At 40.0% G+C, this 25,686-nt stretch overlaps 1 protein-coding gene across 3 annotated transcripts in view; it reads right to left on the reverse strand.

The window, feature by feature from the left end:
* The window catches only part of LOC132825463 (myosin phosphatase Rho-interacting protein-like), a 199,671-nt gene that overhangs the window by 82,347 nt on the left and 91,638 nt on the right, over window positions 1–25,686 (reverse strand). For all 3 annotated transcript variants that reach the window (XM_060840766.1, XM_060840765.1, XM_060840767.1), the window contains exons 4-5: window positions 19,303–19,454; window positions 7,518–7,602 (exon numbers count right to left, since the gene is read on the reverse strand). In XM_060840766.1, coding sequence (XP_060696749.1) covers window positions 7,518–7,602; window positions 19,303–19,454 — 237 coding nt within the window. The remainder of the gene's footprint in view (window positions 1–7,517; window positions 7,603–19,302; window positions 19,455–25,686) is intronic.

Raw genomic sequence — 25,686 nt, forward strand, 5'->3', positions numbered from 1 at the left:
TAATATACTATCCCTAATGCTATAATCTTTCTGTGACACTTTATACTGAATACCTTTGACTTCCAAATGCCATTATATATACTGGTCCCCTTTTGTTCACCCTGCTTTCACATCCACTCATAAATTAGTCAACATGATTTCTCTTGCACAGCTGTTGATTAATACTATTTTTTAAATGTCTTTTTGATACCTCCTTAATAATGCAACACCAGGTTATAGTCCAACAGGTTTATTTGGAAGCACTAGCTTTTGGAGTGCTGCTCTTTCATCAGGTGGTTGTGGAGTATAAGATCATAAAACACAGAATTTATAGCAAAAGTTTACAGTGTGATGTAACTGAAATTATATATTGTAAAAGACCTGCATTGTTTGTTAAGTCTCTCGTCTTTTAGAATGACCATGTTGGTTTCAGTTCTTTCATATGTAAATCCCAGAACTTTTTTAAAGTTACGTTCTCAAGTGAATTTTAACAATAGGTGCCTTGTCAGCACAGATAATGTATTGAAGGTGTGAGGTGCCCTGTGTGAGGCTGTCCGTGTCCCAATGTTCAGACCGAATCTAATCTAAAAAAGGGATTTTTAACTTTTTACCCCCCCCAGTCCAACACCAGCACCTCCAAATCCTTAATAATGGATTCAATTATTTCCCAATGACAGTGTCGAAAATTCTGTCTCCCTCTTTTCTCAAATGATAGAAAATGTGAAGGTCCTTCAGATGGTACAAAAGAGATTTTCTGGAATGGTCCAGAGATGAGGGAATTTGACAACAAAGTTAAATTGGAGAAGCTGCTGTTATTCTCCTTAGAGCAAACCAAGTTCTGGGAGGATATAGAAAGGAATACAAGACTATAATAGATTTAGATAAGGCAAATAAAGGTTGTATCCATTAGCAAAATGTACAAGAACCAAATGATACAAGTTTCAGTTATGGACAGAGATACTAGGAGAGAGGTGTGGCTTGTGAGAAAAAAGAACTTTACAAAAGGGCATAATAGTGATTTGGACCTCAATGCTTATAAGACTGTTAGACATGGAAACAATCCACAAGTTCAAAAGAAAATTGGTTCGGCACTTGAGGGAACTTGCAGTTATGGAGACAGAGTTGGGGAATGGTATTGACTGGGCTGTTTTACATAGAGTCAGCATAGACTCAATGTGCAGGATACCCCACCCCCAAAATCTACGCAATATTGACTACCTGAAGGCCAATCTACCAGCCTTCAGGAAGCACACTACTATGCCAATGCAGGTGTGTGTGCACAGACATGTGTGGGGCTGGGCCAGATGGAGTTCTGATAAATTCTGAAGCATGTTGAGCCTTCCTGCATGGGGAGGTCACCAGCCTAATCGAAATGGCAGCCCAAGGGGTCTACAAGGTGAGAGATCCCACGGTCATAGGCAGGAAAGTCAGGCCCCAAACATCCACAGAGGGATTTCCCCCAAACTTTCTTTCCCTTATTTTTCTTTTAATTTTTTAATTTATTTAAATGGAGTACCCAAACGGCTCTTGCCTACCTCAGTGTTCTCCACCTTACCTAGTGCTGAGTTGCCAAGGTTGCTGCCCTTTGATTGGACCTACCATACAAGGAAGCCTGTCCACTGTCATTAAGACAAGATGTGGAGTTCAAAGTCTGTGTCAAACTGATGTCAAGGAAATTGATTTCCTAAAACAATTCAGATAAACTAAAAGTTGTTTTGCCACAATGCCAAGGCTCGGAGACTGCTAGTCAACAATCAGATTGTTGTTAAAGCAGCAGGGCTCCAGGGATTAATCAAGCAGTCAGATTAATTCAAGGTGGCATAGTGGCTCAGTGTTTAGCACTGCTGCCTCACAGCGCCAGGAACCCAGGTTCAATTCCAGCCTTGGGCGACTGTCTGTGTGGAGTTTTCACATTCTCCCCGCATCTGCATGGGTTTCCACCCTAATCTAAAGATGTGCAGGTCAGGTGAATTGGTCGTGCTAAATTGCCCATTGTGTTAGGTGCATTAATCAGAGATAAATGGGTCTGGGTGTATCACTCTTCAGAGGATCGGTGTGGGACTTGTTGGGCAGAAGGGCCTATTTCCACACTGTAGGGTATCTAATCTAATTTAACCAAGAGTAGTCATGATATGAAGTGCACCAAACTATCAATCAGTGTGTTTACCTTAGTTAACAGAACCCATCTCTGAGTTAGGTATTTTTTAAATCAACTTGTTAGGAGCTGTTATCACACACCCCTGGTACACAGCTCCCTGACCCAAAAGAAGGGACACTACCACTGCATCACAAGGGCTCTCATTTCTGAGTGAGAAGTTTGTGAATTCAGAACTTCAGCAGACTACAATGGAATACAGAGGAATTGCTGTATTGTCCTTCACAAAAGGCAATAAACCTAGATTTGAACAACTTGCTCAGGAGGCAAAAAAAAGTATTTTCCAACAGTCTTGGCCAACATGTTTCCTTCAACCAAAAGCTAATTAACTGCTTATTCAACTCATTGCTACATATGGATTTTTGTTGATTACAAACTGTCTTTTATGCTTGTATGTAATCACTATAATTTCAATGATAAAATGCTTGTTTTACAATGAATTAAGATATTTCAAGAAACAGCTACACATTGTATAAGGGTTTATTGCCATGATCAATCATGTCAAAACCCTAACCACAGTGTCACACCGACAAAGGATTTTTGATGGGAACAAGAATCATTGACAATATACATGCGATACTCAAAATCCATTTTAATTTTAAACAGTGCTGTGTCTCTCGTGGATCAGACCAAAGCATGTTAAAAATATTCTGTAACTATACTGAGTGAAAAATCAGTCCTGGGAAAATACCTCATCCAGTTTACAGTAGAATATGGACTGCAACCAAATAAGTATATTAACTGACAAACCTGGCTGCTATTTTCAGGTAACAACCATGTGATTCTATTCTAACAAAAACAAAAAAAATTTTTTACTGCCTTTATATTCTAAAAATACCAAGTGCTTATGTGGTAATTCCTGCTATTGTTTAAACACACACTCTGTGGCTATCAGTACTACAGTTCAGGAAAAGGACATGAAATGAAATTTCCTGGCATTTTGCAAAACTATTTTTTGACCATAAAAAAGATTCTTATTCAAATATTGGAGACCATCTGCTGCACTTGATCCTCTAGGTGGTAGAGGTCACAGGTTTGAAAGGTGCTGTTGAAGGAGAGCACTGCTACCACTGTGCACTGGCATGGAGAGATTGAACATATTAAGTAGAGGATCAGGTACCGATGAAGTGGACTGTTTAGATCTGGGTAGCGTTGAGCTTCTTGAGTGTTGCTGGAGCACCTAAAAGCCAGTCATCAACAAATGTTTCCTTCAGGTTAAGGGCACTCACTGAATCAGGGTTTGTCTTCTAGATTCATGACAATGGCAGAGTGCACAATATATGAAGCCATGAGTTTACAGTCTGTAGCTAATTATAACTCTGCCCATATCACCTCATGAATGAGGATTTTCAAGCTGACAGTTCTACTCTAAATCTATTCTAATTATCACAATAGCATTTTCACAAACACAATGGAGTACAGTACCATAATGGAATGTTACTGAATTAGTAATCCAAAGACTCCAACTAATGATCCAGAGACATGAGATTAAACCCGAATGTGAAGACAGTTCTTTCCATCCAAAATAACTTTGGTCACTCCTCCCAATAACACCATGAACAAATGCATCTGCAGCAGATAGATGAGTGAGGACAAGGTCAACTAGATTTATTTTCCTCCTCGTGTTGGTTTTCTCATCACCTTCCACGGTTCACTCTGCCAGTTATGTCCTTCAGGACTCAGCATGTTCAGTTTGTATTAGTGCCTCCGAGTTACTCTTGACAATGAACAGTGAAATTTCCCATTCAGATTACAGTATGTTCTCTTGTGTCTTCCAACTGATGGTCAACATGAAATATGGAGGGCAGTACGTGGTAATCAGGAGGATTTGTTGACCATGTCTGATATGATGCCATTAGATGTCATGAGTCCAGAATCAATGTAGAGGACTCCCAGACCACTCCTATTCCCTACTGACTGTAAACCATGGTGATGCAATTTCCTGTCTGTGTGACAGGACATTCCCAGACTTAGTGAAGGAAGAGTCTATGATATTGCCTACAAGATATGATTTGGTACATATAACTATGTTAGGTATTGTTTGACTAGTCTCTTAGACAACTTTTACAATTTTGCACAAGTCAGTCATAGATGTTAATATGGAAGACATTCAGGATTAAATAAGCAGGATATGTTTTTGTCTTTTAAGGGTCCTAGGTAGTTGCCATCTGGCCAAACACGAATTAGTCTTATTCAACTTTTCTGTCACGGTTTGATACAACTAAGTGGATTACTTAGTCATTTCAAAAGCAGCTAAGAATCAAGTACATTACTGTTAGTCTGAAGTTACACGTAGACCAAATCTGTAATCTTATCATCTCTGTTAACTAAGTTAACATTTTAGTTCTAGGTTTACTCAGTAATTGAATTAAAACCTCTCCAGCAGCAGTGGTAGGATTTGATCTCATGCCTCTGGATCATTGGATTACCGCTCCAGTATTATGACCAATATGGTACCATTTTCCACCATTTCATCAGTGAACAGCCTGGAATTCCTCCTGCAGATGTCCATGGTTCACATGAGGTGTAGTATTTCAAGTTAAAATCCTGAAGCACATTTCAAATTGCAATAGCTTTTTCATCTCACAACAATGTACTCTGAAATATGGTACTGTGCCAAACAAACTGAAAACCCAACCGTTCACCCTTGATCTTTGCTGAGTTAGATAATCATAGTTCAGGCCAATATGCTTTAAAGTGGGTGTGTAGTATTCTTGGCCAAAGGAGAGTAGTTCTTACTGCAAAGTGCCTTTATGGTTTCTGGATAAAAAAGTAACAGGATTTTGCCTGGCTGTTTATTGTAAAATAATTAATATCAGATTTTAAACAACAGAGATCTAATGATACTATTTTTCCCTCTTCCAAAATCCTTTATTCAAATTCAGCTGTACCACTCAACACTAGTTACAGTAAAATGACAGTAATTTTGTCTAAGATTTTCCAAACTTCTTCCCTGGCCAGCTCACCCCTGTTAAGGTTGTACTCTCCTCCGTAGCAAGGTCCTGACTCTTGCTGGGAATCTTTACCAGGCATGTCGGCCCACCCCCTCTAGTATTTCACTCAGTTAAACATGCTTCATTTATGAACTTATATGACAAGTATTGGCAGAATATCAAACTATGGAGCACCGTCTGTCCCAACATTACTCTTAAGTTTCTTTCTGTTTGAAAATGTAACAAGCCACACCATGCCAAATCAGATTATTATTTCTGGACTGTACGAGCTACAGTTCTCAAAGTCATTGGCAAGGCTGATCTGCAATATTCAGCCCTGGCAACACAACTTATTTGCATTACCAATCCTGGCAACAGAATGACTGACACGAAACATATCAGCATTAACATCCATTAAACAAAGCAGAAAAGTAGCGGTAACTGGTGCAGCAGATCAGCACTGATCACTGCAGGGATCACAGGCATCATCTACAACAAAAACTCATGCATACATAACTAGCACCGTCAATGAAGAGAGATATTCAATTTGACAATCATCATCTGCAACTATATTCTCAAGTTACATTTTGTTTTCCTGAATAGACCCTAGGATACATATCAGTTCATCCAAACTGTAAGTGAACCAAATACAATCCATGACAGCGATTCAAATCCCAAAGAAACAAAATTTATTATTGTGAGAAAGCGGATAGGCCAGAACACCTGTTTTAAAAGTACGAACTTGCAGTTACACAACATTTTGCATAATCTCAGGAATCCTAAATTGTTTCACAGTCTCAATTTTACAGTGTAACATGGGAAATACAGCAGCCAATTTATAGACAGGCAGGCTCCACAAAAGGCACAGTGATAATGTCCAGATACAGATTGGACAATGCATCAGGGAGAACTTCACAATGCCTCGGGATCTTTTACATCCATCCAAAATATCAGACAAGATGGCGTAACAGCTCATCTGAAAAACAGCATTTCCCTCAGTAGTCCAATGGAGTTCAGCTTAGATTTATATGCTCAAATGTCTGAATTGAGACCCAAACCCATAATCTACTGACAGAAATGAGAATATCAATATTCTGTGATATAAATAAAGCCTTCCCCCATACCTCAGCATTTCCTCTTCTCATACATTAATGGTCTTGTGCAGCATTGTTCGTACAAGTGTCAGAGCCAAACCAGTGCATGGGTCTCCAAGGAGACTTGGCCGAGCAGAAATTCAATCTGTTTGGCCTCTCAAAGGTCAACTCCCTCAATAAAGGTCAAGCAGGTTGAAATAATCTCCAGGAACTTGATGCTGATCATATTTAAGAAATAAAACCTATTTTGCTCACATCAAAAAGCAACAATGATATACACTATTAAATCTGTTGTGCCTCATTCAAAGTAGACAGCAAACAAACTGAATTTACACAAATCAGAGCTGACTGCATAGTATGGCACACAACAAGCAGACATGCATAAGAAATAAACAAATAAGATACAAAAATCCCATTGAAAACTGTCTGCAAGATTTTCAGATACTATAAATATAAATGCAAGTTTCAGTGATATATTTAACCACACATTTCAAACGGTGCTAGTTTCATTATTGCACTGTGATCCGTTAAGTGGTTTGAACAAATGCTTGGATAGGGAGGACTTTCTTGCTGCTATACTAGGAAAGAGAAAAAATGGCTATAGTTCAGACTCCTGTTTGCTACTGGTGACAACTGTTGGAAAGTGCATGTTAAACATATATTGCCATTCACTGCCTCAGCTCACATTAGGAAAAGCAAATTGACAGAATGCCATTTGTAGTGAAACCATACCACAGGAAGTAGCAGTTCCATCTATAAAGACAGAGAGAATGAAGGAAGTGAACATTATGACTTTCTGCTTATCTGCTTACTCGTACAACCTGCATTTTTAGGGCCCTTTTCCCTGATGGGAATTTTCCTTTTATTGTGGCCAACATTGACTCTTCAACCAAAACCAATAAAACATTCAATTGGTCGGTTATCTCATGGGTATTTGCTGGATTGTACTAAGGTGAATTGGTTGCCACTTCACCTTAAATTACAGTGACCATATTGCTAGTGCAAGGGATTGATTGGGAAGCTTTTTAAAATGTTCTGAATTCATGTGTTATATGTTACATTCATCCTTTCACCCAACCCCACACAGCTCATGAAACAAAAACAGAAGTATCTACAGAAACTCAACAGGCCTGGCAGTATCTGTGGAGAGAAAGCAGTGTTAACATTTTGGGTCTGTTGACCTTTCTTCAGAACAAACTTAATTCTTATTGAAAATTAGTCTTTAGTGTAACTGAAGAACATTTTTAAACATAATTAATTAATGTTAGGTACCACTGATGATCATATGAAATTCATGCATATCTCACATCATTTGATTTTGCTTATTTACGCATTGCCTTCCCACATTTTATTTACCTGTGGTGTGGCGGGTTCCACTTTCCTTTTCTTTTTCATATTTTGTTTGTTCGTGCGTGGATACACGATCAGCATTTCAAACCAGCTGAGAAGAAAAAGATCAGAATTTCAAGTGGCAATAAGGTCAATGGTCTCAAGGAGATTTATTCACAGGAGTCAGCAGCTGTTTCAAATCAAAATCTGAAATAAAAACTGAAATTGCTGGAAATAACCTGCTGATCTGGCAGAATCTGTAAAGGGAGAATTTTCTTTATTCATACATTCACAGGATGCGGGTTTTCGCTGGGTTAGCATTTTATTGCCTATCCAACTACATTGCCATGGATCTGGAGTCACCTAGAGGTGAAAACAGGTAAGGGTTCCCTCTGTAAAAGACATCAGTGAACCAGATGGGCTTTTCCAGCAATTCCTTAGTCATTGTACTAAGACTCTTAATTCCAGTATTGTATTATTGAATTCAAATTCCATCATGCTGGATTCAAACTGGAGTCTCCAGAACATTATCTGGGTGTCTGGATTAATAGTCCAGCATTAATACCACTTAGTTAACATTTCATATCAATCAGGAAGATGCTGGTGAGTGATAATGTTAATTATGTGTTCACAGTAGTGTTCTGAAGAATTTCTGCTCTGCAGCCTTTGGAATCTACATTCAACTAATGAATCTGGACTATAAAGCTAAAGTCATGGATTCAAGATGGGAAACATTCTACTGGGATTTTTAATCTGGAAGATTTTGTGCTAGGAGTTGGCGAAATGTGGGAGGAGAATTAGATAAAAGCTGAAAGAAGCAGAATTGAGATCAGAATGCCCACCATCCGCCCCCTCTTAATTCTCCAGCTTTTCTAATTCCTCATCCGAGATCTGAGATAAAACTGAGTAAATGGCTCCCATACTGCTGAAAGAAAGGTTCACAGCTGCTAAATCCAGAATAAAGCAAAAAAAGACCTGCAAAAGTAGCAAAAATGATGTCCAAAGTATTGAAAATTGCATCTATAATAATAAAAGCACATTCTTAAAACAAAAAAAAGGAATAGCCTTTCACTTAGGGAAGAAAGCAGTTACCATCCCTCAGTATTTTAAAGTATTTACTGCTCAGCCTCTCAATCCAAATGTCCTCTTGCTTTCAGTCTGGAAGCCTGACAGGATTCCTATTGGCTTACTAACACACCAGCACTTTCTGGCCATTTAGCCTGCTGCCTGAACAGAAAACTGCCCCCTCTGAATTATCTCCTACATGCAATGAAATGTTTTAAGGTTCAGTTTAACAATACCTATTCATCTTTTCTAATAATCTCTCTGCCTCCGCTATTAATTTCTCATCTCTCTTGTACTTTCAATGCTTCTGCAATGAACTGAATCATGCTTGACATTTGTCATAAACTTCCTTTTTACATCTTATTTTAAATTTTATTTCCACTGTTATCCAGAGAACATTAACTGTGAATGCTCGATCTTTCCCCTTCAAAAGAATATATGTCACATTTGCACTTGAATTATCTCTCCTTTGAATATTCTCCATTGTTCCGTTTGATTTAACACACAATGACCTTTATCAGCGTACCTATGGTAGGCCCCTTCTTAAATCAGAGATATTTATCTTTACCCAACTGAGCAATTTTATCATTGATATTTCTGAACTCTTTTCTAAAATCATTTTAAGCTGAATTATGTTGTTGTCATTCTCAAATGGATGATCTCATCCTGCAACACACTCCACTTGTCCTATTTCATTCCTCAGAACTAGATTGAATACTGTCTCCTAATTTATTAGAACGGAGACATATTTATTAGTTACTTATTGAGTTCCCATATCCATATATCAGAAATTCTTCTCCTTTACTATCTTTAGCAATATATTTTCTCCACTTTATATCAGATTAATTGAAGTCTGATGTTTCTGTTTTACTTTTGGGACACATCTTTGGAATTTGCTTGTGCATTTCTGCCCACTCATTGGCATCTTTCGAAGAACTTTCCAGCGATGCACAGCTCCTCCTCTGCTCCTAAACTCAAATATATTCAGAGTCATAGAGATGTACAGCACGGAAACAGACACTTCGGTCCAACTCGTCCATGCCGACCAGATATCCCAACCCAATCTCGTCCTAACTGCCAGCACCTGGCCCATATCCTCCCAAAACCTTCCTATTCATATACCCATCCAGATGCCTTTTCAATGTTGCAGTTGTACTGGCCTCCACCACTTCCTCTGCAGCTCATTCCATATACATACCACCCTCTGAGTGAAAAAGTTGCCCCTTACATTTCTTTTATATCTTTTATAAACCTCTATAAGTTCACCCCTCAACCTCTGACGCTCCAGGGAAAACAGCTCTTGCCTATTCAACCTCACAGTATAACTCAAATCCTTCAACCCTGGCAACATTCTTGTAAATCTTTTCTGAACCCTTTCAAGTTACACAACATCTTTTCGATAAGAAGGAGACCAGAATTGCACGCAATATTCCAACAGTGGCCTAACTAATGTCCTGTACAGCCACAACATGATCTCCCAACTCCTGTACTCAATACTCTGACCAATAAAGGAAAGCATTCCAAACGCCTTCTCAACTATGCTATCTTCACTTTTAAGAAGCTATGACTATCCATCTGGTATATCATTCAAAAATATTACCATGCCCCCTCCTTTTTTCCTTTCTTCATCATTCCTGAAAGTTTGATAACCAGTGATGTTTAAAATTCATTCCTTGATTATGCCATGCCTCTTTATTGTGACTACATCATAATTTCATGTAACAATTTATGCCTAATCAAATAATCAACTTGATTATTTACACTGTGAAGTTGACATACATATAATTTATACTTCCTTCCTCACTTTCATTAATTTCATGAACACAATGATTACTGCTCCAGCCAGCAAGCGTGCATGAATAAAAAAAACTTATGCCATGCATATATTGGGATATTTCATAATTTACTGCTGTTTATACCTTGGTCCTCTGATCTCCATTCTGCTATTTTCTGGTTCTCCTTCCACACTTTGCCAAGTTCTAGCATGAAATCTTCCTTTTTGAAATTCCCAGCAGAATTTTTCCCATTTTAAAATCCTAGCAGGAGTTTCAAAACCCGAACACAAATTCATTCATACTTGGTTTTGTTTCAGGTCTGCTTACTAATGAATCTGCTTACTCACTTACTCACTTCTCTTGAAAAGGGGACACAGGTGAGGTTTCAGAGGGAGAAAAATGGCTCCAAAGTGACCTCACAACTGGGAATGGCAGTTTGAGTTGATAAACTGATATGTAAGTTTAGAGAGGTTATCAGTGGCTAGAATTATTCCCATGTTGCTCCAGATATCCCAAAAAGGTAATGTCTACGAACGGTACGGTAGCCTTAGCAAGACAAGCAATGAGAAATCCATCTGCACTCATATTGTTCACTTGCTTGACTATAATTAGTTAACCATGTGCATTAACAATGTTAGATCACTGCAAATCTGCACTTAAAATTCTTTGGAATCAGAAAAGTGAGGTAGTGCATGATCATTGGGAAAGAATATACATCATATTGTAGATTTTTTTGCAGTCAGGCATTAGGCTCAGCTGAGCAAACATTAAAAAAGGGATTTATTTCATTTGATTTCACTTCTTCATTGAGGCTATGGGATGGTTTTTTCAGCATCTATTACCATCACCAGTGTGCAAAATGCATTGGCAGTAATTTGTTTATTGTCAGGTCCCATACTTGACCAGATGCATTAGTCTACTGATACTAAAACACCAAGTCATGGATGAGGAGAGTCGACATGTCCTTTCAAAATCTAGTTGACAAATATTGAGCATAAAACTAAATCAAATTAATTAATCCCATCTGATCTAAACAATCTACACATAAATATCTTCTATTGTGTATTGCTTTTTGTCAGTGCTCTTCAGTCCAAAGATGTGTACGTTAGATGGATTGGCCATGGGAAATTTCCCCATAGTGTCTAGGGATGTGCAGATTAGGTAGATTGGCCAAGCTAACTTGCCCTGTAGTGTCCAGGGCTGTGCATGTTAGGTGGGTTAGCTACGGGAAACATGGGATTAGAAGAATCGGAGGGATGGTGCTGTGTCTGTGTGAGATGCTTTTCAGAGGGACAGCGCAGATGTGATGGGCCAAATGGCCACTTTCCTTACTGAAGGGATTCTATATTCAATGATACTTCTTTGTAATGTTGTCTAATTTGTTGGCTCACTCATCTCCACTCATTTCCATTTTGGTACTGACAATATCACTTTCCTTTCCTCTTGAAATATTGCACACATCTTCCTCAGTTGCAGCTCATTTTTCCGAGAGGTAGTTCTGTGCATTCTCCCACAGCTTGATGCTTTACCCCGTTCCTGCAGAAATGACTACCATCAGAGAAAAGTGTCCTTAAATCATCATATCTCACACTATTCCAAAAAGATTCCAACAAAATTTGCAGTGGGATACAAATTTTTTAAAAACGGCATGACAAAAACAGCATAGCATATAAAATTTAACCTAACATACAGGGGAACAATATGATAATGTGTGAACTTTACATAAAGTACCTCTCAGGATGACATAATTACAGTCTGAATATGGGCTAATTCTTTGGGATTTACCTCATCTCATGTCTCTCTTTAACAGTGATCTTTGGCAAGTTATTTGTTTAATCTATTGTACTAAATTGTGGAGCTTTTTTTAAACTGTTCTGCAATCCAGACAAACATCAAGGAGTTTACTGGCTCATTATGAGGTTCATAAACGGGCACTCAACTGGCAAAGGTTCAGTATAACAACCGTAACTAAAACACAGTAAGCATGTCAGATAAACATTACAGAGTTTAACTTTTATTGCCAGAAATTTTGAGCCTATGGAATGAACACCAGAGAGCAAACTCCAAACTGGTTGTGTCGGAGATCTAAACTGGAGTCTATGTAATACAACGCATTTTAAAACTCAAAGCTTGTAAACTAACCCAGAGATCAACACATCTCCCTTGCTGGATAGATGCATTCCATGTCTCAGGTTTCCAAAGTAATCCCACAGGAACTTTGTTTTTATAATCCTTCTTTTACTGCAAATTTTCTCCTCTCCTGTCTGAAGCTACTGATTTTCTCCTGCAGTTTCACAAGGAGCCAGTTGTGTTTGAACACATTCTCCAAGAGGCACAAAGGATTTGTGTAAAGGATCCCTGCTGGTCAGAAGCTGTGCAGATTCAAAAAGATCAATGCAGCTTGGTCAAGTTTACAGATGACACTAAGGAAGTGTGGCAAGAATAATCAACAATCAAGAGATTACAAAAGGAATTAGACAGGCAGGGCTATGGTTCCATGACACACATATTAGGCAACTTGAAGAGATTAGACAGTTATTCATGTGAATAAATCAGCAAACAAAACCTCAAGGTACTTCAGCCTTGAATGTAGCTGAATCAAAAGATGTCTTATGAAAACAAGGAAGTTTTGGTAATGTAATCTGATGAGTAATCCAGAGACTCTAAATAATACTTTAGGGCATGAGTTCAAATATCAACACAGCAGCTGGCAGAATTTAAATTCAATTAAGTAATACATCTGGAATTGAAAGCCAGACTAAATAACAGTGATCATTAAACTATCAAATTGTCATAAAACCCAACTTCATGAATGCGTTCGAGGGAAGGAAATTTGCTATTGCTACCTGTTTTGGTCTGCAGACATATAGGTGCATGGTTGACTCTTAACTGCCCACTGAAATGGTAGGACAAGTAACTCAACTGTGTCAAAATGCTGCTGAAACATTGAAAAACAATAAAACTGGATGGACCACCGACACCAGAGTAGGCACTCGAAACCTCAATACTGCAACCTTCCCATGACATTGCATAGTCCTCCACTGACGGTGGGATACAGTCAGGTGGGAGCTGCCCTGAGCCCCTGATTCTGAACCCTATGAGGTCTTTTGATATCTGATCAAACACGGACAAGGAAACCTTTTAGCAGATTACAGCTACTGCGAACCCTCAGCATATGAACAAATACTCAACACTGAATATCATTTGGAAGAAGCACTACAAGGGCACACAACATACTTTGTGTAGGGGACATTGATACCTATCATTAAAAGTGCGTCTGAAACATTAAGTTAAGGGAGCTGGCTGAGTCTTGAAGCATTGACTAACCTGTGGAAGATGATGGTGGAATCAAAGGGAAAAAATCTGCTTGGCTTCACCCTCGTGAATTTATCTGAGACACACTTTACAGTGCAGTTAAAGGGCCAATTGAAAGTTGGGCAAGATTGGAAGTTCTACATACTGAAAGAATAATGTCATAAGATTCCACTGTTTTAAACAAATAAGCAGAATTATCTGTGTAAAAAAACAAAAAGCAAAAGGTCTAAACTATCTATCTTAATTCAAACATTCAAAAATATATGAATTATCAGGCACAAGTAACAAACTGTGCACCAAATTTAAACACAACCAAGAGAGATTTCAGCAGTGCACCAGATGTCAGTGATCAATAAGAACCATAAAAATCCTTCAAACTCTACCTTTCACAAGTGAAATTACAGCTTCACTTCTTTGATTAGCATCTGACTTCCATCCAGCAACAACTCCAACTCAGCCTGGAGGCCCACATACCTCTCTACATGTAAGGAGTTGACAAACAACAAGACTCCAGCTCAAATTATCCCAACGATTGCTCACCTCACAGTTGCTCAATCAATTCTCCCAAACCTGGTTTTCAGGCTACTTCCCCTGCAACTAAATACTGCGATAATTTCGGCTCCCCAGGCTGCATTCAGCAGGCATCTCCTCAGCGAGCACTTCCCCCAGGCTTTTCCAAGGACAAGCTTCTCATATGCATGGAGCTATCAACTGCTGCTCTTCACCAAATCTTTCATTATGGGTGAGTTTACATGCTATCCATGTTCAAGACTGGTGGTTGGATTTTGATGCCAAAATCATGATCACCTGAGCAACTTTACATGCCACACATCAGAAGCAGGTGAACAGAGGGACCCAGTGGAATCCTCATTGTAAATTACTGAATTCCTCTTGGACTGGAACCCTTAAAAAGTCTCAATTTTAATCAATGACTTGAGGGATCCAATGAAATTAAATAAAGTAGTCAATCATAAAACTTTAACCTATAAAATGCATGGTCTAACTTCTGATAAATGATTTAAAAAGCATCATGCTTACCTTAAAAATGCCTAAACCTCTTAAACCCCTGACCTGACACCCCCAACTCTGCCAAATATGCCATGAATCTACAATGGAAAAAGCACTAGCTCTGATCTCACTGGTCCATGGATAATATGGTGATGGCTTTATGTGTCTGTTATTACAGAAAGATCTTTTGCTAACTTAAGCATTGCTTGTGCTGATTCAATACTGCTGTACTTAGGAAATTAATGCTTTCCCTGTGTATTGTGACTTTAAGTTTAATGGGATGAAAATTCAAGAATATTGATGAATTTTTCTATTTTTGTTTCTGTGCAAGTCCAAATACCCTATATGCCACATCAGATACAGAAGTAATGTTACTACATACCTGCATTATCTAGCACGGGAGTTACTGCGCATGATAAAGTTGTGCTCAAAAGGCATCCTTGCAAAAATTATCAATATTTTGTGCTTTGGCCCCATCAGTCTACTGTCAATCATCAATGAAGTGATGGAGGGTAAAATTTAAAAAGCTACCAAACTGCACTTGACAGCAATAACCTGCCCACCAATTTGGTTTCTGCTAAAGGAACTTGGCCAAAAGAGCTAAAAACATTGAGGAGAAAGTGATTAGTTTTGACATCAAAGCAGCATTTGAATGTCTGAGGCATTCAGGAAGTCTCCCTGCCAGTTGGAGTCCTACCCAGCACAAATGGTTATATTTGTTGGAGGCCAATTGTCTCAGCTCCATGAATTCCTCAGCAGATGTAATAGGTCCAAGTATCTTCAACCGCCATGTCAATTACTTTATCTCCATCACAAGGCGAGCAATACAACTGTTTGTTGATGATTGCAGTGATTTCAGGACCAGTTGCAACTCCTCAGATACTGAAGAGTATATGTCCTTCTGGACAGCATTCAGGCTTAGGCTGAAAATGGCCAAGTAACATTGACAAAGATTTGGTAATGACCACCTCCGACCAGTGGGCAACTTATCAATGCTCTTTCAATGTATTTCAAAGTCCATGACCTCACCATCTAGAACAAGAATAGCAGGCACTTGGAACACCTGCACGTGCAGCTTACCCTCCGAATCCCATACAATCCTTAATTGGACCGAAATCACTGTTGCTTCAATGTCACTGGGTTTTAATCCTGAAATACTCCCCTCAGCAGCACTGTGGGTGTACCTACACCAGATTACTACAGCAGAGTAAGAAAAAGGAACTTGTCACTCATGCAAGCAAAGACAGGCAACAAACGCTGGCCTTGCTAGTGACACAGACATCCCATAAAGAAAATAAACAAAGAAATGCATGAGATAATAAGCAGAAAAAGAGGAAGTTAATTACAGCTACTCCTAGACAAACCATGACTACAGGGTAAGGGTCAAGGGAACAGACTAATAAAAGACATACATTTATATAGCAATTTTCATTACCATTTAGGTACAACCAATGAAGCACTTTTCTTCAGTGTTATCATTGTTGTTATGAAGGACACCCAGCAACTGATTTGCATTCAATGTACTCCCCCAAGCAGTAATCTGATAATGACCAGAAAAATCTGCTTTTTGCGATTTCCACAATACATTGTCAACATCATTTCGAAAGACCACAATCATCAGTGAAGCAGTCTTTGGGTTAAGCCCAAGGAAAGAGTCCTCACTGTACACAGGACAGAAGGTGGTTCCATTTCAAAGGGCATACAATGTGCTTTGGCAGTCAATGCCAAGACGTTAATGAAATTTCCAAAGCTCTGCATCAATGATGCTGGCATGAAACATGAAAGCCCTCAATAATCAAGCAGAAGACCCTCGCTGGCAAACAGTGCAAATGACAGCATCAGCTCTGGGCAGGTAATCTTGACCACCACAATAACATGAGATTTCAGAAGTTCCAAAGCTAATGGCAGCACTTCAAACAAATAATCTGAAATTAAGAGTCTAACAACAACCATGAATCTATTGTCAATTGTCAGAAAAACCCATCTGGTCCTTTAGGGAAGGAAACTGCCATCCTTACCTGGTCTGGCCTACATGTGCCTCTAGACCAACAACAATGTGGGTGACTCTTAATTACTCTCTGGGCAATAAAGGATAGGCAACAAATGCTGGCCTAGCTAGAGATGCCCTCATCCTGTGAATGAATTTTAAAAAATCAGTATCATCAAGATCGTCCTCCAAAATGGGACAACTTCCTGCACATTTGTGGCAGGCGTTGCTTTAGTTGAATCAGCTTTTCAGTCATTAAAAGATAAGCAGAAGATCTTGTCTGATGTCTCAATTGTCAGAGACTACTTTTTGGTCAACTGTTGTACTCGGAAGGATGCCAACTAGTTGTGATGTTGATTAATGGATGTGGATTATGCAGGACTTGGGAATAATTCCTTGCTCATCTTCAAAATAGTGCCATGGAGTTTTTCTTACTTCTACCTGAGCCATCAGACGGGGCCTTGGTTTAACAGCTCATCCATAAAATGGTACCTCCAACACTGTAGCACTCTCTCAATATAATACACTGCACTGTCAACTTTGATTTTCTTGTGCTGAAGCCCTGAAATTGGAGTTTGAACTTAGAATCTTGTGATTCAGAGATAACTGAGCCATAGCTGACACCAGAAGGCAAGCAAATACTGTTTTTGGGCAACTGCTCTTCACATGAACATTGGTCAAGAATTGGAAAGATCAGAGAGTCAGGCAAACAAAGAAGAATGATAGAATAATTGAAAGTGCAATTGGTTGCAATGAGGGTGGACTGTTGGCTCCCACTGGATGGGATCACTCATTAGTTTGACATCTGTGGTGAACTAAACCATGGACTCTCTTGTCCTCTATTCTTACAGTTGAATTGTATAACATTACACATTTAAACGTCTCAGAGGCAGTAGGGATTTGAATCTTCACATCAAGGATAAAACAACAGAAAACAGAACACTTGCTACCTTTCAAAGTATTTAATTAAGTGCGAAATGTGTTTATATGCTTCTGAGAAATGTGATAACGATATAAACACAAATCTGTATTTATTTTACCACAGCTATTGGTAAGACTATTGACAGATAACTCCGCTAAGTGCGAGGTGATACACTTTGGGAGAAGTAACAAGACAAAGGAGTACTCAATGAACAACAGGACACTAGGAAGCTGAGAGGAACAGAGGGATTTTGGGATGCTTGTTTACAAAGGTGGTGGAGCAGGTTAATAAGGCAGTTAAGATTTATGGAGCACTTGCCTTTATCAGTCAAAGCATAGATTATAAGAGTTGGACATTGTGCTGGAACTGTAGAGAACTTTGGTTAGGCCACAGCTGGGATACGGTGTGTAATTCTGGTCACCGCACTATAGGAAGGATGTGATTGCACTGGAGAAGGTGCAGAGGAGACTCACCAGGATACTGACAGGAACAGAACATCTTAGGTACAAAAAGAGGCTGGATAAGCTCAGGGTTTTTTTTGAAGCAGAAAAGGTTGAGTGAGAACCTTACCGAGATATATTGCAAGTGCAGTAAGTAATTATGATGGCAAATTAAATATTGTCCTTCATTGTAGGAGGAATGGAATTTAAAAATAGGAAGGTTATGCTGCAGCTGTACAGGGTGAGGCCACACATGGAGTACTATGTACAATTTTGGTCTCCTTACTTGAGAAAGGAAATACTGGCCGAGGAGGTTCGCTAGGGTGATTCCAGAATTGAGAGGATTGGCTTATAAGGAGAGATTGAGTAGGTTGCGATTATACCCATTGGAATTTAGAACATTGAAGTGGGATCTCATTGAAACATATAAAATTATGAAAGGAATAGATAAGACAGAAGCAGGGAGACTGATTCCATTGGTAGCTAAAACTAGAACGCGAGGATATAGCCTGAAAATAAGGGGGAGCAGATTTAGGACTGAATTGAGGAGGAGCTTCTTCACCCAAATCTGTGGAATTCCCTGCCCGGTGAAGCAACTGAGGGTACCTCGCTGAACGTTTTTAAGGCAAAGGTAGATAGATTTTTGAACAATAAAGGAATTAAGGGTTATGGACAGTGGGCAGGTAAATGGAGCTGAATGCACAAAAAAGAATGGCAGAGAAGGCTTGACAGGCCAGATGGTCTACTCCTGCTCCTATTTCTAATGTGAGATAACCAGAGGCATGGACAGGTTGAGTAGAAAGCTGCTTTTCCCCTTTGTTGAAGGATCAATAACCCGGGTGGGGTAGGGTCCCTAATTTTAAGGTGAAAGACTAGGGGTTTAGAGGAGACTTGAGGAAAGTCTTCTCACCCAGAGGGTGATGGGAGTCTGGAATGCAGTGGGATGGTGGGGGGGGGCACAGCTAACCTCACAACCTTTAAAAAATATTTAGATGAACACTTGAAATTTAATAACATTCAAGGCTATGAACTCTGTGCGGGGGAGAAAAGGGTCTAGTACTGATTTAGTGTATTTTTGGCAGTACAGACTGAATGGGACAAAGGGTTTTTAGGAACTGTATGATTTCTATCATTAATTCAGATCTATTTAATTCAAAGATGATCCATCTGGTACTTGACTAATCAAGTGTCATCAGTGTATGAAGGAAACCAGCATACCAACTGGTTCAAAAAGATGCAGAGGTCAGTCACGGCCCCAGGAGACAAGTGATTTATTAAGTCAGAAACAGCATTCACTCACCCATTTATGGTCTCTTTGTTTTCTGCACGAATGAAATGGTGCTTCTCTGGCGTGACAATACAAAGTGAGTTCTTCTGAGCTGTCTTGCTCTCACCATCAGTGACATCAGTGGAGAGATTCATATTGATGGTGCCTTGCGGAAGTGTGCTGGGCTGTTGTAAGGGAAGAGGAGATTTCTATGAGGGAACTTATTTCAACTTTGAGTACTTCCTTATTTTAAAAGCAAATCACTCAATCAAAATGCAATTAAAAATGAATAATTACCCATTTTAACATGCAGTTTGATTTTTCCAGAAATTCACCTGTCAATGGTCAATGGACTGCAATCAAATTAGTTGAGAAGTCAAGTGGCATTAAGGTCAGTGACAATTTGCTTGAAATTCAATAGTCACAGTGAAACTATAGCCTCTTCTTCAAAAGCAAGTTTCATCAGAATTAGTGAAAGGTCAAACATTTGAAACATTACATGCTTTAGATGCTGCAAGATCTGCTGTATTCCTAGTAATTTCTGTTCACAGGAAGATTTCCTTACATGGATTTGCTCAGTTACGTCCTTATCTTCATCACCTCTCAACAAATACCATTCAAAATTCTGCTACCTGTAACCTAACTCGCATTAAATATCAATATGTATCACCCATGTGCTTACCTGCATTGGCTCCTGATTTGCTAACGCTTTAATGTTTAAAATTCTCAACAGTGTGTTCAAATCCACTCAAAGCACACTTCTCTCAAAACTTCTCTAGTTCTAAAACCATGCAAAAAATCTACATTCCTCACATCTGGATACTTGTGCATCCACATTCCTGTGTTTCTTACAACTGGTATCCATTCCTTTACTGTATAAGTCCTGGTTTCTGAATTCTCTCCAGAAATATTTCCACAGGTCTCCTTTACAGTCTTCCTTAAAACCTAACCATTTCACCGATTTTGTCTGATTTCTTTTCCTTGAAGGACTTGCCCACATCAAAACGTTCTGTAAGTCATTGTTGGGTCCTATTACACTGTCTCCACATGCTACAATTCCTGATATTAAAATATCATCATTGTCTATATAAGAGCACTGCAACCAGCCTAGTTCATGAAGTTACAATACTGTTGAGAAGTTGTCTCCATCATATTTATAACTGCTATTACAGTCACAATTCATGGAACAGAGATCATTGTTCATGCACTTAATGCAATGGACTCTGCTGCTCGTTGGATGCTGCCTGAACTGCTGTGCTCTTCCAGCACCACTGATCCAGAATCTGGTTTCCGGCATCTGCAGTCATTGTTTTTACCTCGGCCTGTACAACACTACAATGATATGAAGCACGTTCCAAAGTAACAAACAGTGAATTGTTGAATGCAGACAACAGAACAATAAGTTACACCTAAAGCAGTACCTGGTGAATAAAGCTCCAGAGATTTTAAAATGTGCAAGTCAATAGGATGTCTTGAGATGCAAAGATCGGTCTATTTCTCACCTCACAGCACTCACTTCCTCCACCATCAGCTTGAATTTTATTACCTGAAATCAGTATTGGCTGACACACATAGCTGTTGTTTCGTAACATACTAAATTAAATGCAAGCATCAAACACCTCAAGCTGTTCCTTGTCATTAAGTAACAATTCTTCTAAATTCTTCTAAACATGTTTGTGTCACAGCAGAGCCAATGTCACAGAAAATCACTTATCCAACAGTGGTTGCACCTGGCATTCTTTACCTCTCCAAAGTACCACTTCCATATTTGCATTCAATTGAATCAGGCTATTATATAACCGAGTAAAATTTAACAACACTATAGAAACACTATAGAGAATGGTACTTCAATGAAAATGCTACAAAAGGTGGAAGGTTTTTTGGGGGCAGGGCAGGAGGATAGAATGCAATATGGAGGGTTACCCTAATAACACGGAAACAGTCATTATCAAAGCATCAAATGAGAATTGTTACTGCCTGCCTCAGTGGCTCAGGGGAGGTTGGGTTAAATTGATGAAAGGATGAAACATGATCCCAAACTAATGGAAAATACCTGACTCCCAGTTTAGCTGCAGCAAAATTGGGAGCATCCACTAACTCACTGTGGACAGTTGGCTCCCTGTTATAATGTTTAAATTAAGTTCCATTCCTCAGATTCTGGAATCCATTTGATTTTAGCAGCTGCAGATTGGGGTTCTCGGAGTTCAGGAAACATGGTAACTGAAGGGAATATGAAATCCAGTAGGGAAGACATATTTCAACACTGCTTGGATCCTCAGAGGAGCAGGAATACTTCCAGCCTCTCCAGCAAATGTTCTGCCGCAGCCTTTCCCATTCTGGCAATGCCCTTCTTCTTGATGTACTCTGGGTGCCCCAGTCCCTCCAATGTTCTTCAGTTCTCGGGCCACCTCTCCCAGCTGCAGTAGATTGGCCAGTCAATATTCTAAGTGCGTGGCAAGAAATAAAATTTAAAACAAAATTCAAAAGACCCTGTCATTACATTTTTCAGGATCTCCACCATCGCGGCAATCTCAGGTTTCCAAGTTGCACACTTTCTGGACTTGATTTTCCACTCTCAGGTGGCAAGAATAATAGCAAGGGTAATAACTTCATCAGACTTGAGTCCAAAAATCAGATTCTTATTGTCAAGATGAAATTTACCAATTAGGTCTTCCTGCTTAGAGTCATAGAGATGTACAGCATGGAAACAGACCCTTTGGTCAAACCTGTCCATGCCAACCAGATATCCCAACCCAATCTAGTCCCACCTGCCAGCAACCGGCCCATATCCCTCCAAATCCTATTCATGTACCCATCCAAATGCCTTTTAAATGTTGCAATTATACCAGCCCCCACCATTTCCTCTGGCAGCTCATTCCATACACGTACCACCCTCTGTGTGAAAATGTTGCCCCTTAAGTCTCTTTTACATCTTTCCCCTCTCACCCTAAACCCATGCCCTCTAGTTTTGGACTCCCCGATCCCAGGGAAAAGACTTTGCCTATTTACCCTATCCATGCCCCTCATAATTTTGTAAACCTCTATAAGATCACCCCTCAGCCTCTGATCCTCCAGGGAAAACAGCTCCAGCCTGTCCCCATAGCTCAAATCCTCCAACCCTGGCAACATCTTGCTTAGATAATGAGATGAATTTTTTGCCATGAGGTGAGTTGTATCCTATATTCATACATTTGCATCTCATGAATAACACAAGAGAATTAACTCCATGCAGTCCAGGGGAGGATATATCCCTGGACCATCACTTCACCCAACTCAAGAACAGCAACACACCAGGTGGACAGGATCAGGCAGGCAAGTTGTGCTTCAAATAGTACTTTGAAGCAGAAGACAAGACAGGCAGCTTGTGGCTGAGAGAGTCACTTTTGTCTAGAAAGTAAAGCAGTCAGTCAGGGAATACTGCCACAGTTAGTCCAGGGGCTAGGCCATTTCTAGATCAGGGGTTGGCCCAATGCATATTCTGAAATTGGCTAAATTTCAGTCATGGGATTGCTCCATGGTAAATCCTGGTAGACAATTAAAATCAATCTGGGCCTTGTTGGTCGGTCAATTGATTCTTCTTGCACTAGATTAGAGTGGTGCTGGAAAAGCATAGCAAGTCAGGCAGCATCCAAAAAGCAGGAAAATCGACATTTCGGGCAAATGCCCTTCTTCTTGCATGTTCAGTCCAGGGAATGGGCAGCTGTCAATTAGAGCTATCCTGCAAACTCTGCAGAGGGTAAGGACTGCTGCTTGTCCTGAGAATGAGTCATATATAATCCGGGTTTATTTTAGGGTTTGTCCATGTTGTTGATGGAGCTATGGGCAGCTCAAGTCTGGGAATAGCCTGATTGTACTCATTACCCAAGGGAATTGTTAGTCATAGGGTCAAGTCAATATAGAAGGGCGGGATCTGGTGGGATAAGACAGAGGTCTGGACAGTCTTAAAATGTGAGGGTGTTTAAAATCAATTCATTGTCACTTTGGGTTCAACCTGGGAGAATGGGATTGATTGGGAGAGAAGAGTCAAGTAAAAGGGCTTATGCTCGAAACGTCGAATTCTCTATTCCTGAGATGCTGCCTAACCTGCTGTGCTTTGACCAGCAACACATTTGCAGCAGAGAAGAGTCAACAAAGGCATTGACACCTCAACAGTCATGGACTCCAAGCCTAAAATGGGAACTGTGATGGTAACATTGATAGGCTCAACTGAAACAAGGGTAGGAGAAGGGAAACTGGGACCATTATACAGGACAAGAAGTGGAGAGTGGGCAGAAAATACCATGGATCACAGATACAGCCTGCAAGTCACTGCAGCAAATGAAAATCCTCAAGCTCACCATATTGATCCAAAAATCAACCACACAATAAACTTTCCATATTAACAAAGCAACATCTAAAACTGGGGGAGGTCTTTTTGGAGGTCACAGTTTTAGGGCTAGAATACAAGTCTACCTTAAGAGTTACTCAAGTTACCAGGAGTCCAGTGATGACAAATGTTATTCATTTGTTTTCAATTCAATTCCTCGACAATCTAGTTTCAAGTTTCACTTGCCATGGAAGTGAAAGGGCTGAATCATTTGAAGAAAGAAATAGATACCTTTTATCACATCCCAAAAGGGTCTTGTGGTATATTGGTGGTGTCTCTACCTCTGGGAAAGAAGGTACGAGTGCATTTCCCATCTACGCAGAGAATGTGTCATAACATATTCAAACAGATTGATTTAAAAAACTCATACCAAAGGGCCTGCAGCCAGAGGGAACCTGATAGTCACCCTCTTCCAGGATGAGAGAGCTGCACTGATACTTGTGTTCTTGTTAATATTTCAATTGTACAATCGACTGTCAGCTCTCTGCGTGCTGTATGCTACATTCCTCAAAGATTGTCTATTTCATTCAGCTATGCAATAAAATGTTGACTTTTAATTGTAAATATGCTTTTGATGTCCTCACCTCTGTGAAAACTGAAGCATGTACACAAACCTTGCCCTGGACCAATGTTAGTGCTAACACAGCTGTGATACAGCGAGCACTCCCTCTACCTCAGACTCCTGGGTGTTTGCATTAAAATGGACCTTGCACTGAAGACACAGACGTCAGATCAGGAAGTCCATTTGCGAGTGAATACGATAGAGTTTATTTTTACTAATTCACAGGATGTGGGCATCACTGGCTAGACCAGCATTTGTTGCCCATCTCTAATTGCCCAAGGAGCAGTTAAGAGTCAATCACATAGCTGTGGGTCTGGAGTCATGTATAGGCTAGACTAGGTAAAGATAGCCATTTACTTCCCTAAAGTGTATTAGTCAATCAAATGGGTGTTTCTAACAATCGACAACGGATTCACGGTCATCATTAGATTCATAATTCTAGACTGTTTTTTTAATTGACTTCAAATTCCACCATCTGTCATGGCAGGATTCAAATCCTGTTTGTTCCTTATATGACATACACCTTCACTATCCCTGCAGTGGTGTAGAATGCAACAATCCTTTACTGTACCCTTCAATGATTGAGGAACCTCACTGAGAGTGCTGCCAGTACAATGAGCTGTGAACTCTGCCCTCTATTCGGCTCACCTCTACGGTAAATTGACATGTGATTTAGACTTTGTCCATCTCACAGCCTTCCATGTTGTAGCATGGTTTTGATTTCCCCAGGCATGGGCAGACTTCTCCCTCCTAGAGCCTGTAGATACATGACAGATTCCACCATCACTCCCATAAGGTGTGCTAACAGAGTTCATCAACTGGCCATCCCAGGTCTTGGTTCCTCCCCTTTTATCTGTCACACCTTGACTACAATCCCTAACTTGTGGGTGTGTGATGAACGAGGTAATCTTTAATCACCCACTTTGCTGTGATTATGGGTAAGGTTCCAATTTGCTTGAGTGATAAGCAGAACATCCCGCAGTTCGTTAAATACATTCTGTATCTTCCACTTTGGGGAACCTTCTCGTGTCCTACTGGGAGAATAAGACCACTACAGACGTTGGAACAATGAAAACGAATATCAGTTACAACTGTGCAGATTATGTGATTGATCACTCAGACCACAGATGGCCCTCAATGCTTCTTTCCCTCTTCCTCCTGGTGCAAACCCAACATCCCCAACCAGGGTGGAAGGAGCCTGCTGACAGGTGTGGTCTGGGGATTTTGACAGGTCTCTGAGGGCTGAGGGGTCTAGAGGGTGCAGGTGTCCCTTCATTGGTCTGGGTTTCTGAAGGCTACACGGTCACTGGCAGAGAGGAGGAGGGGGGGCATAGCAGCTCTACAAAGTTCAGAGAGGAAGCTGCCAAGGTGGCACCATCCTGGATCCTTGAGGAGGGGAGGTACTTGATGTAAGGTTGAGCCACATCACCCCCTTCCTTGCTATTCATGCTTAGCACTTATAGTTACAGCAATGGAACATGGATCTGAG

Source organism: Hemiscyllium ocellatum, chromosome 20 (assembly GCF_020745735.1).
Source record: "Hemiscyllium ocellatum isolate sHemOce1 chromosome 20, sHemOce1.pat.X.cur, whole genome shotgun sequence".
Taxonomy (NCBI): Eukaryota; Metazoa; Chordata; class Chondrichthyes; order Orectolobiformes; family Hemiscylliidae; genus Hemiscyllium; species Hemiscyllium ocellatum.